Below are 14,493 nucleotides of genomic sequence, written 5' to 3'. Positions count from 1 at the left end.
CAAGAAAGTGAAATATATATATATATAAACCTTTGAGCTGATGGCTGTTTTGTGGTTGGGGGATGTGAAACGCGAAGATATTTCGAAATTTTCCGCAATTTGAATCATGGTACTCATTACAATAGGTAGCTTTCTTATGAAATTACCTAAAAAATCAGTTAAATTCATATGAAAATTTCGTAATAACTAATATATAAGATGTCAGTTTTTACAAAGCTCTACATGGATATTTAAATTTCTTATAATTTACAATCATTTTTTTTTGTTACAGAATCATCGCCACTCCCCATTGGTATTGGGTTGTTTATTTCTGGTAATACCATTTTTACCGGCAACTAATTTATTAGTGACTGTAGGATTTGTTTTAGCGGAGCGGGTATTGTATATACCAAGGTAAGAAAAGAAATCGATATAATTTTTTTAATGGATTATAATTTAGTTAAAAAATTAACAAACTGCAGGTGGCTGGCGAACCCTATGGTCTAAAGATTAACCTTAAAATGCGCCAAGTCATGTTCAACAATTTTGCCGAGGAAAGAAAGATTTTTGTCTCCTGGATAAGAACTCATAAAGGTAGATCATTACATACATCTTCGCCAACGGTTGTCAACTGAGGATGATACAATCAACGAAAGTTGAATGACGAATTTAGCTTGAGTGGCAAGAACAAATTATCCTTTTGCCTTAATAAGAAAGTTTTCGATCAATACATCATTTTTTTTCTTTTTTTTCCTGTTTAGCCTCCGGTAAGTACCGTTAAGATAATTCTCCAGACGATGAAATGTATGAGAGTGTAAATGAAGTGTAGTCTTGTACATTCTCAGTTCGACCATTCCTGAGATGTGTGTGGTTAATTGAAACCCAACCACCAAAGAACACCGGTATCCACGATCTAGTATTCAAATCCGTGTAAAAATATCTGGCTTTACTAGGACTTGAACGCTGGAATTACGCCGTTATGAACGTTTGGAGTTACCAGACGGGATAAGAAGACCTGTAAATGAATCAGAGAACATACTAAAGTATATGATATCATTATGAAAGTTAAAGAATTAAAATATCGGTAAGCAGGCCTTGTAGCACAAAAGGAACTGGAGGCAGATGGTCTACATTAGCACTTAAATAGATACAACAAGATGTTAAATGCCCACTAAAAAGACCAAAGGCTCGTTGGGTTGATCAATCAATATTATCTAGTAAATGGACCGAATTTGCATAAGATCGAACAAGACCATCACATTTGGAAATGAGTTGAAGAGGCTCATTCGATCAGAGGCATGTTATCCATCCTGAAGTGGTTCGAATAACGGCTGAAAAAATGATAATATTGACATGTATAAACACATTTTAAATAAATATATAAGAAGAGAAAGAAAAGGAGTTGTGGATGTTGGTTTTCATTAACAGAATGAGAGGTTTAGAAAATATCACAACCTTTAAAACTAGACCGCACAATTTCGAAACTGCGTTTGTGTTCCGGTGTTGAGTGAAGTACATATTGTCTTGACATTACACCGTTTATAGTTCAGTTTGAATTTTCTGAACACACTGTATATAATTTTACCCTTTGTTAAACTACAGTAGATTTTTTAAAAATGTATACATTCAGCAAATATTTTCTGCAGCTTCCTCCTCCAACCACCCACCACCAACCAAGAGGAAAAGTAGGATTTGTAAAGCCATTAGTATTATTATAGTTCTACAAATAAATTTTGCATGACTTGTAGATTTTGTATAATGTAGATGGTGTGTGTGTGTGTGTGTGTGTGTGTGTGTATGAAAATGATAGACATAAAGAGTAAAGTACAATACGAAGATAGAAACACATTAAGTTTGTATGTACCATAGAACTTCCGCGCTCTCTTCTTGTGAATCAAATCACAGCCAAAGTTACTACTTACTGACTTCTCACTTTCAAACTATTTCTATCTTTGTTAAATATCTTTCTTCCTTCTGTCAATTTTACGTATTTAAGTGTCTCTCGGTCTTTGTAATTCCCTCAATGCAGTTTCGCATAACAAAATAGTGATGCTATTTGTCTTTATAGAGACAGAATGATTTTTGATATGAATTTACAAAGTTGAATACTGTTTTACAAACCGAAAAATCATATTTAAATACCAATAAATTTATGCAATTATAAAAATAATTATTTAAAAATTTTGAAGCATTATAGTATTATTTTAAATATGTTGTAATTCAACTTTGACGAAAGTTTTTGTTTATTTATTTATTTTTACATGGCATACGGTACCATCACCCGCTAAAATTGTTAGTGATATACATATATATATAGGTACCAAAACTACATTGCTGTACAAAGTTTTGTCACCGAATATTGTTTCTTTCTTTTTTGCTGGAAATCCCAATCTCTGGTAAAGAGTTTCCTAGTATATCATGATAGACAAATAATTAACTATTATTATCTTTGTAAAACAATAAAAAATATATAATACAAAATCAACGCAAAATAAATAAGTAAATGCAATAATGTACAAAAAAAAGCATGCTAAAACAAAAAACTTAAACAACACTTTTTACTTCCTTATACGAAGTAAAGGAAGTATTGTGATAGCTAAAAATTCCGGTTTTCAGATTTCAACGGAAATATCCATTTTGACCATCCCTGAATCCATTTTGACTAATTCCGGTGTGACGTTTGTGCGTACGTATGTACCTCGCATAACTCTAAAACGGCCTCCGAGTGCGCGAGGGGTGGTATCTTGGCCTTTCATCCGGAGGTCCCGGGTTCGAATCCCGGTCAGGCATAGCATTTTCACATACGCTACACATAATTCATCTCATTCTCTAAAACAATAACTAACGGTCGTTCAGTAGGTTAAAAAAATAAATAAATAAATAAAAACGATTAGCCGTAGGATGTTGCAACATCTAGTTGTGCACCTCTCCTTTTGATTGCAATCGACTGGATGAAAAGAATACAAAAAAGTCAAAAATCATACAAAAAAAAAAATTGGAGTTTGAACTTTTTCTTAACTGCAGTAATAAGCCCTCATTTAGAGCTTTTCAACGATCATTTTCAATTCCTTTTTTATTAACTTTTTTTTAATTTAAATACATTCATTTATTAATAATTATTAACCTCTCTAATTGTAAATAAATTTTTACCATAAATAATAATTCATTAATAACAGTAAAAAGAAAATATGATAAAATATCAGAAGTTATTATGAAATAAAATTTTATGTACTTTACATTTAAAAAACGTGTGTATATAATTTAATAGGCATTCAAGGAAGTCATGTTGTTTCCACAACAGATTTTTTAATCTCTTATTACTACTTTTAAAAAATAATTATCAAATTTAAGATCATTATACTCATGTGTGTGTGGGTGTATGTGCACACACACACACACACACACACACACACACACACACACACACAAGTATAAAGAAAATGAAAGAAAATCGTGAGCAATCAATGCCAAGCAAAAACTACTGAAGATAAATTGATGAAAATGTTTATATACGTTCTTCCAATGGTATGTGCATATTAAGAAAGGAAATTTAGAAATTCCACTTTTAAAGGGGGTTAAAATTGAGTAATAATGAAATTTGCTAAACTTCTAATTTCTAGGTAACCGGTGAGATATGAGCTTCATTGTTGGTTTAAGTATTCTCAAGGGAATATCTACAAAACAATTTCTGTCTACATTTTTTTAAATTCAGAGTATAAAATTTTTTTTTAAACCCGGCTTTTTTTATCATTTCTCGGTAACAAATGAAGATATCAACTTGATTTCTGGTGTGTGTAACCTATATATGAGTATGTAAAAATGGTAAACTTCTAATATTTTTTTTAAATTCCGAATTCAAAGGGTTAAAATGGGATAAGATTAAACTTGATTTCTGGTGTGTGTAACCTATATATGAGTATGTAAAAATGGTAAACTTCTAATATTTTTTTTAAATTCCGAATTCAAAGGGTTAAAATGGGATAAGATTAAATTTTACTCTATTTTTTTTTAATTTCTCTGAAACAAATGAAGATAAGAACATGATTTTTGGCATGTAATCTTCATATGAATATCTAATTTGTCGTTTTTTATTTTAAATTTGACCTTTAATATTTCGAAAAATGATTGCAATTTTTTTCCATTTCCGATTATACTAAACGAGTATTTAATTTGAGCTAGGGAATAGTCTTCAGATAAATATTGCAAATCATTTTCGGTTTCTTTTAATTTTAATATTTTGCGGGGTAAAACAACATAAATCGCTTTTCTACATTTTGACCATTTTATTGTACCGCTATTGAATCAATCTTTATGAGATTTGGTAACATTGTGATAATTTATGATTGTAATTCTGATTATGTTTTTCGCGAGCAAAGCCGCAACGGAAAAGTGGGTTCTTTACTGACCAAACTGTTGCTCTGACGAAATTAAGGTTAAACAGGGTTTATTTTTATTTATCATTATTAATCTCACAAGCATGATTTAAATAACACAGGGGTATCCAGACGGATAGGTTTAGCCCTGATCGGCTAAACCCTGCTCGCAATGAGAAAACGCAAGTATCTGTATAGCGCGGGCGAAGCCGCAATGGGGATGCTTATATATATTATAAAGAAAAATTTATAAAAAAAGAAAAACTATTGATAATGAAAAAAAATCCAATTATAATCGATCTTTAGCAAAAAATAGGTGAGTTTAACTACTTGAAAAACCAATTTATTTTTAAATTACAAGAAAATTTAACGTGGTATATTAAAATTGAGCAATAATATGACCTATTTTTAAATAATAAAGTTTTTTTTATACATTGCTATTACTAGTCGATTGACTTTAATTTACTTTTCTTTTTTTTAATATAAAATTAACTTAGAAAGATTTCTAATTCAACTTTTGTTTAAAAATCGGAATAGAGATAAAGATAAATTTAGATTAAGCCGTAATTAAAAAAAAAAAAAAAATTAAAAAAACGAAAAAAATTAGATGTAAAATAACTGAAAAATAAGAAATTTTGAACCAAAAAAATGAAAAATTTAATTGTTTAGATGTAGTGAGACCAAAGACGAAATGAAACAATTTATACTATATTCTTAAATTTGTTGTAGGTCAATAAATGCAGATGAACCTTTTATTTTAAACTTCATAGAGTAAAATGGTAAAATTACTTTGCTTTTTTATTTTTATTCTCAGTTTTTTCTTTACTGAATTTAACAGATTAAGCTGTACGACTAAATAAAATGCATGAAGTAAAATTAAAATTAAAATGGAATTACAGATGATGATATTTACTCAGTGCTTAAAATAATATTACAATATTATCAGTATCATAATAATTCTTTTGAACTGAACGTTATCTATTGATTTTAGAGGGAGAAACACATTTGATGTACTGATTGTACATCCAATATATTTCCGTATAACTTATTATTTTTTAAAAAGAAATGATGTGAATACCACACGACTTCCTTGTACGCCTATTAAATTACATATACACATTTTTTTTCACAATCAGAGGTTAATAATTATTAATAAATCAATATATTTAAATTAAAAAAAGGAGATGTCTGACCCTAATCGATGTGTCTTTTCCTTTTAAGATCAAAATATTTTATTAATTGAAATTTCATTTGACTATAACTCTGGAACCAATGAAAATAAGTACCACTTATGATATAACGTTGAAAAACTCACAATGGGGCTTTCTATTGCAGTTAAGAAAAATTACAAAATCTAATTTTTTGGGGATTTTGGGCTTTTTTGGACACTTTTGGTTCAAAAGGGGAGATGCACAACTAGATTTTACAGCATTCCTAAATCCAAAATTTCAACATCCTACGGCTAATCGTTTATGAGTTATGCGAGATACATAAGTACATACGTACGTAGAGATGTCACGCTGAAACTAATCAAAATTAATTCAGGGATGGTCAAAATGAATATTTCCGTTAAAATCTGAAAATACCGACATTTTTCGCGATTACAATACTTCCTTTACTTCGTACAAGGAAGTAAAAAGGTTACTTAAGTTAGAAAATCTAACAATGACAAAGTATTAAACAATATCCAGGAAGACACTGTTTAATACATTTATAGAAGAAATATAAATCGATGTAGATCAAATGTTATAGAACAATCTCAGAGATAAATGTTTTACATAAAAACGGTGATGCAGCTCTCTAAGATTCCCTATCTAGTGCTAGTCGTTTCATTTCAGTATACCCTCTACATCCTACATCCGTAACAATTTGTTTTACATATTCCAAACGTGGCCTGCCTACACAATTTTTTCCTTCTACCTGTCCTTCCAATATTAAAGCGACTATTCCAGGATGCCTTAGTATGTGGCCTATAAGTCTGTCTCTTCTTTTAACTATATTTTTCCAAACGCTTCTTTCTTCATCTATTTGTCGCAATACCTCTTCATTTGTCACTTTATCCACCCATCTGATTTTTCATTCATTCTCCTATAGCACCGCATTTCAAAAGCTTCTAATCTTTTCTTCTCAGATAAATCCAAGATAAATCTTCTTCTTCTTCTTCTTCTTCTCCAGATAAATCCAAAGATGTAATGTTTGAAATCAAAAATAATTACAAATAAATATCATCTATTACATACTAAAAGAAAACACATCTCAACTTTAACTTTACGGCTTAATGCCACATATTAAACAAGTTTAGTGGACTTCACAAAAAAAAACCAAAAACAAACAAATAATATAAAACATACTTATAAAAAAAAATAACAGAATGCCAAAAACAATGTCAAAAACTCTAGTTAGTAAAATACTCAAACCACTTGACCTCACATAAACTATCTACTTTTACATTTAACATCTTCCAACTATTCAAAACATCCACGTAAACCACATTGAAAAACTTAATAAAATAACTTGCAGACACAAATGAATGTAACAGCGAAATCGTTGAAATAAACCAAAACAAAAAAAAAACATATAAAACACATTAACATGTGAAAATGACGACTAAAAGATATTAACTTACACATTTAAAACATTACGATACAATGTAGCTTTCAGAACAACTAACGATACAAAACAAATCATTACATAAAGAACACAATAACTATACAAACAATGCTTGTATAATATATAAACTTACCCGTTCCAATTGCACAATAACACCGGTCAAATGGTGGCGGAGCGGTTGAAACAAAAAAGAAATGAACATTTATAAAAAAGTTTTACTAGAAAATACATTTAATGTGTGCCATCCATCTCGTAGATACAAATTCACTAATAATTGACGAGTGTGATGTTATACAGAATACTCCCAACAACCGTGTACTAAATAAACAGGTAAATTCAAATCCAATATACTTTTTGATCTCATGTTAGTAAATATTTATCTAGTTAAAAAAATAAAAATAAAAATAAAATACCAGCAGTAACATCAGTTGAAACTAGGATGAAAATACTAAATTAATCATTATAGACTGTCACAACGTCAATTGAAAAGTTATGAATTAGTTAAAAATATAATTTAATTATAAAATTTAGTTCTTTATAAAAATTTATAATTTTAGATTTAATTTTCCAACAATTTGGCACTATATTATATTATACCGTCGGTTTAAATTACAATATTAATATTACTTACGGTAATATTACATTAATATTACCGTAAGTACTAGTTTAGTTCAGAATCAGTAGGCCAGTAAAACGAAAAGAAAGTATCATGTTGAAAAGGATCATTTCAATACGTTTTTTAATATGGGATTTTATTTTTAATTAATCACTGTCACTGTCAATGTCTGTAGAAGAGTTACCGGTAGTCGCTCTACCAAAGGTGATCGTTTCCACTACCATGAAGTTCATTAGATAATCTGCATTTTTTTTAACTTTTCCTTACTAATTCCGTGGAAATACCGTGGAATTTCCGTAAAAATTTTCATCAGTCATCCATTTACTGTACAGTTGTTTTAATGCAGCTTGAACAGTTTATTAATGCAGACATCTAGTTGTTGCAATAAAGATGTTAATCCGCCTGGAATTATTCTTGGTCTGTCATACCCTTTTTTAAAATGTCTTTCACTTTATCAGTTGTATGCCTTCGATAACTATCCATTACTAGCATACCGGTATTTTTTTATTAAGTAAATCTTCTGATCGCTTTTGCCGAACACACCTGATCCAATCTAAATTAAGGTTTCGTCCATCCAACCTGATTCCTGTGCTCTGATTATAACTCCATTTACCTGTACGGTAGGAAGAGTTTTTCTTTAAAAAACAATCTACGGAGGTAATTTTGATCCATCAGAAGTAATGCAAAGCATAACACAACAACTTTGTTTTTCATTACCACCAGTACGAATTGTAACAGTTTTTTCACCTTTTTTGTTTACGGTTTTGTCAAATGGCATTTCAAAATATACGGGGGTTTGATCAGCGTTTGCTATTTGTGAAGGCAAATAGCCTTTATCTTTTCTAAGATTTATTATGAATTTGTGAAAATGTAATATTTTTTGTTCATAAGCGTCTGGAAATCTTTGCGAAATGGTCGTCTTTCGTGTTATTGACAAATCATTTCGTGCAAAAAATCGTGTTATCCATCCACGGCATGCTTTAAAATCAACTTTATTTAACGATTTAGCGATTTCACGAGCATATGATCGACACATTTCTGTCGTGACAGCATAACCGCATTTCCTTTTTTCCATAACAAAGTCATATAATTTTTTTTCTACGTCTGTGTATTTTGGTTTTAGGCCACGAAAAGCCCTTTTATTACCAGTGCCTTTCAACAGAAGTTGTTTCTTCTTACGCCAGTCTCGAATTCAGCTTTCATCTACGTTTAATTTTCTTCCTGCCGCCCGATTTCCAATTTTTTCAGCCTCTTCTATAACGCGCAGTTTTTCATTTACTGTAAAAGATTGTAGACGCTGTCATTTTGTACTCATTTAAATGCCCTAATTAAAATAAATCACCGTATTAAACTTTACAAGATAAACTAACCAGATAAAATGCGCATAAACGTCCACATATACAAACAGTACAATGACTATGGAGAATAGACAAGACGACGATGGGTAACTGTAGTGTCATTAGAACCGGATGCAGCCTATACAGAATGAATCGGTTTTATAAAAATACCGTAACTTCGTTCCTATCGATAATATGAACAGGATGTTAATAATTAAGGATGTATTCTGCAAAACCGGCATGATAAACGAAAGCCTAATGTAACTATATTTATGTGATTGAATTTAGGTATTTCTAAGAGAAAACGTTTACTTTACATAAATTATCCTGGCTAAAGGCTATCTTTCAAGTAAGCTCCACACCCTTACTTTTTCTCTAAATTCCAAGGAAAAAAGTGCGGGGTACTCGAATAAATACGATATTTAAAATAAGCTTAAATAAAAAAATTTAAAAGTAGATGAATGATGAATTTTATAGGGTCTTTTCTGTTATGCTCTCTGTACCCTGTTTTTTTGTTATTTCTCCCGGATTTATATAACTTCTTAATTGATTCTTATGATGGGATATCGTTTAGATCATTACATTATTGGATGATTAAATAATGTCGTAGATAAAATAATTTTGTAAAACTGTTACCTGAGTTGGCCTGTACGGCTTACAGATAAGATCTGGTATTTCATATTTGTTTATTTATATATATATATATATACATATATATATATATATATATATATGTGTGTGTGTATATTTCCTACTGCAATGCAGCATTTAATCGTTCATAATAACAGACAGAAGTGACTCATCAGTAACGTAGTACAGTCTATCAACATCGTAGCTAGAGAAATATTTTGACGGTCCTTTATTCTTACATATGTACTGTTTTTTAACTACTTTGTAAACCAGATTATTGTAAACTGAACCATCACACATTCAGTTATTACTATTTTGCTGTGAGCGTATCTTATCGTGCGGGTACAGTATCTTCTATTTCACGTATCCTGTGAAATTCATTGAATAGTGATTTAATTATGACTTGGTTAGAGAATGGTGAAATTAATAAGGAGATCGCCCAAAAATTAGGCGTAGGTCATTTGACAATTTCGATGATATGGAAGAACCGGGAAAAAATTAAGAAAATTTTGAAACAAATTCTGTAAAATCAAAAAAATTACGGCCTAGTCAATATAATGATGCAAAATAACCGAATTTCTGCAGGCAAAATAATTTTTACAATTTTCTCTATCTTGTTTTACTCTGTCGTATTTGTATTTATTATTGCGTAGTTTTATTTTTTATAATATTTCTGCGAAAATAAATTGTTATTTTGAATAATCATTATTGTTACTGTATTACAATATCCGTGTAGATGTTTATTAAAGTATTACCATTAAGCTACCCAAGCATTGGTCATTGTGTAAATTTGTTGGTCTATCTTGGAGATCGATTTTTACGACCTCCTACGATATAAACGATATTTACTGCATTTAAAATGTTTCGTTATTCTGTGGTGAGAGTTCCATTATTATTTTTCTTCAGTGATAAAATAACAATTTTCTTCATTCACTTTTCTTACCGTGTTGTTTTCTTTCTACGTTGTGGGCTTCTGTCAAGTTTGTCTTTTTGCATACCATAATAAAGGGTACAGTTGAAGAAAAAAATTCAACAGGAAAACCAAGACTAGGTTATATTGAACAAACCCACCGGGATGGTCTAGTGGTTAACGCGTCTTCCCAAATCAGCTGATTTGGAAGTCGAGAGTTACAGCGTTCAAGTCCTCGTAAAGCCAGTTATTTTTACACGGATTTGAATACTAGATCGTGGATACCGGTGTTCTTTGGTGGTTGGGTTTCAATTAACCACACATCTCAGGAATGGTCGAACTGAGAATGTACAAGACTACACTTCATTTACACTCATACATATCATCCTCATTCATCCTCTGAAGTATTATCTAAAACGGTAGTTAACGGAGGCTAAACAGGAAAAAAGAAAGAAAGGTTATATTGAACAAACCAAATAGGATGTTAGGTGTAAAACATAGATGGAAACAAAGACATTATAACACCATAGAACAGCCTGAAGAAGGAAGACTGCTGAAAATCAATCCTAGGATTGTTTACTGCAAGATGAAAATTGTTATATGAGTTGGCCTATACGGTTTACAAATAAGATGGCGTTTTCTGATATTATTTGTCTAAATACATATACCTCTTTCTTCGGTACTGATATTTCTGATATTGTTTTTCTTCATCTATATAATAACGATTTTCATCTTCACTTTTCGTATTTGCGTTGTGGGGTTCTACCAAAAGGAAAAACCGTAAGGAGTACGGTACAAGCATACCATTTCAAATTTAACCATCCCAATTTGAATATTTATATCAGCATTGGTTGCGTCAAAACGATGCATTTCAGCAAACGTCTCGTTTTGGAAAACCTAATTACAAAATTAAAAGAAAAAGTTTGCGTTTTGTCAATAATATTCTATTATTGAATGTTTCGTTGTGAAGTTAAGGTGATGTTTTTTTGTTTCCGAGCAGTAGTATGCTGTGAAACCGTTGCTGTAAAACGTTGTTTGGTTGACATTGATTATGCGGGATAAAAATTGTTCTGCTTTACTGTGAACTCGCAGTGTCCGAGTGGAAACGTCTTATGTTCGGATGGTTGTAGGTTTCAAACTAAGTGAATATGTGTTAAAAGTCATAAATTCATAAAAAATAGTCCGGGGGAGAAGAGAAAGAGATTTTGTACTGGGTCTCAGAAAAAACAGGATGAAATGTGTCTTTTCTAACTAAGAACACCAATTTTATATTAAAGTGACTTTCTATGACGTGATTAGTGCACATTTTTTTGGTTCGGATGGAGGAAATAGGAAATTTGTTATTATACATGAAATTAATACATTTTTCTACAATTTAAGCGATTGTGCAAAATATTAAATCTATTTTAAGTAACAACTAACTTTAAAAAATTCGTTTTGTTTATTGTTACAGCTTGGGTGGTGTTCTATTAGTGGTATATGGAGCTCAACTTCTTTATGATTCAGGTATTCTACGACAGAGAGCAGCATTGATATGTTCTATAATTATTTTATTATTTTTTTCCTTAAGAACAATTGAAAGAAACAAAGACTGGTCATCAAGAGAAGCATTAATTAGGTAAGTACTTTTATATTGTGTTATTTAAATAATAAAAAAACCATAATTAAAATAAAATATTTTTAATTCGGTTAGAATATAAGTGCAATTATAAACGATGATTGATGAATTACATAAACGAAAGAAAATAAACAAATGAGTTATTTCATTTTCACAGTTATTACAAAAAAAACCACAACAGCTGTTTCGGTAAACAGTACCTTCCTCAGGTGTTACAAACACAACCCACCGGGTTGGTCTAGTTGTGAACGCGTCTTCCCAAATCAGCTGATTTGGAAGCCGAGAGTTCCAGCGTTCAAGTCCTAGTAAAGCCAGTTATTTTTACACGGATTTGAATACTAGATCATGGATACTGGTGTTCTTTGGTGGTTGGGTTACAATTAACCACACATCTTAGGAATGGTCGAACTGAGAATGTACAAGACTACACTTCATTTACATTCATACATTTCATCCTCATTCAACGGTAGTTACCGGAGGCTAAACAGGAAAAAAAGAGAGAGAGAGAGAGATGTTACAAACACGAAGGTCCTTTTTACCGAAACAGCTGTTGTGGTTTTTACTTTCTTGTACGAATTAAAGAAGGTATTGTAATCGGGAATACTTACGGTTTTCAGATTTTAACGGTAATATTCATTTTGACCATCCCTGAATCCAATTTAACTAGTTTCGGCGTGACGTCTGTACGTTTGTACGTGTGTATCTCGCGTAATTCAAAAACCATTAGTCGTAGGATGTTAATATTCTGGATTTAAAACTGATATAACATCTACTTTTGCACTTCCCCTTTTGATTGTAATCGACTGAAACAAAAGTGTCTAAAAAAGCTCAAAATCCAAAACATATTGAATTTTGGCCTTTTAGTTAACAGCAATAATAAGCCCTCATTGAGAGCTTTTCAACGGTATATCAAAAGTGGTACTTATTTTCATTGGTTCCAGAATTAAATTCAAATAAAATTTTAATTTATGAAATATTTGGATCTTACAGGGTAAAACACATCGATTCGAATCAAAATTCATCTAATTTTTTTTTAATTTTTTCTTCTTAATTTAAATATATTGATTTATTAATGATTATTAACCTCTGATTGTAAAAAAAAATATTACGATAAATAATAATTCAATAAAAAAAGAAAATTAATAATGAAATAAAATTTTACGTAGTTTTTATTTAAAAAAAATGTATATATGTAATTTAATAGGCGTACAAGGAAATCATGTGGTGTCCACATCAGATTTTTTTAAATAATCTTGTGAAAATCAAATAATATCTTTGTATATGTTTTTTTTTGTCAAGGGGATTATTTGGAAAATACTACAACTAACCGCTTATAATAATAACAATTTCATATTAATCTAGTCAGATGAGGATTTAATCTTAATCAGGTAATACATTTTTATAGTAAATGGAGCAATCGTACTATCACCCATCGGAATTAAAGTTAAAGTTTACAGTCTATCTGATTTTAAATGATATTTTAATTCGTTTTATAGTGCATTATTCAAATGATAAACCTCGGTTTAGGAATGTACTTCGTTCCGAGTCTGGTATAAGTGCAACTAGAACGAAGGATAGATAGATATCATTTAATATTTTAACATATCAGTATTCAAATAGACTTGTCAGAGATTTTAATTTAAATATATACAATTTATATATATATGTATATAAGCTGATTAATGCTAAATAAAGTAAACTTATATGTATATAAGGTGATTATTAAATCAGCTATTCAAATTATAAAATTATTATTAATAAAAAATAAATAACAGTAATATTTTATTTTCAGGGCAGGTATAAAAGCGTTACCACAAAATGCAAAAATGCATTATAATTTAGCTAACTTTCATAGAGATTCATTTCAAACACAACTAGCTGTATTACATTATAGAGAAGCATTAAGGTAAGTTTATATAATTTTTTTTTTTAATTTTATTTAACAGATACGAGTATTTAAAGTAAAATGTAGTTTCTTGATTAAATAACCTGTTAAGTAATAAAAAAATGTTTTTCTCCGAAGAGAGTTCTTAGTTAGATATTTAAGACTTGTTAGAATAGAAGAGAGTTTTCTTTAACAAAGCTTAACCTTGTTTAATCAAGCTTTAATGAAGCCAAAATCAGATAATAAACAGCAAGGATATTAATCTTCCTCTTAAGTATATCAAGGGAAAGTGATTTTCTGGTTCGGATAATGCAAAATGATCGATACAAAAGGGGAATTAAGAAGTATCTTCTTGGGTGGTAACACACGGATTTCTGGAGTAACTGGAAAAGAATGGGTCCAAACGTCCAGAATGGAACTTGAAGCACTCTAGAAGTACATAACTATTTTCTTACCATAAAGTCTTTATCTTTATCATTAAACGTTAATTTTTTCTAGTTTTAAATAACCAGTAAACCCGAGCAAAGGACGTTGC

General features: G+C 30.3%; 1 protein-coding gene across 1 annotated transcript in view; it reads left to right on the top strand.

Moving 5' to 3' along the window:
• LOC142332315 (protein O-mannosyl-transferase TMTC1-like) overlaps positions 1 to 14,493 on the top strand; it is a 507,352-nt gene that overhangs the window by 418,194 nt on the left and 74,665 nt on the right. The window contains exons 8-10 of the mRNA XM_075378680.1: positions 272 to 393; positions 11,909 to 12,073; positions 13,866 to 13,979. Coding sequence (XP_075234795.1) covers positions 272 to 393; positions 11,909 to 12,073; positions 13,866 to 13,979 — 401 coding nt within the window. The remainder of the gene's footprint in view (positions 1 to 271; positions 394 to 11,908; positions 12,074 to 13,865; positions 13,980 to 14,493) is intronic.

This window comes from Lycorma delicatula, chromosome 11 (genome assembly GCF_047948215.1).
Source record: "Lycorma delicatula isolate Av1 chromosome 11, ASM4794821v1, whole genome shotgun sequence".
Taxonomy (NCBI): Eukaryota; Metazoa; Arthropoda; class Insecta; order Hemiptera; family Fulgoridae; genus Lycorma; species Lycorma delicatula.
The sequence above is the reverse complement of the archived record's forward strand: the minus strand, read 5'-3'. Positions and strand labels throughout refer to the sequence as shown.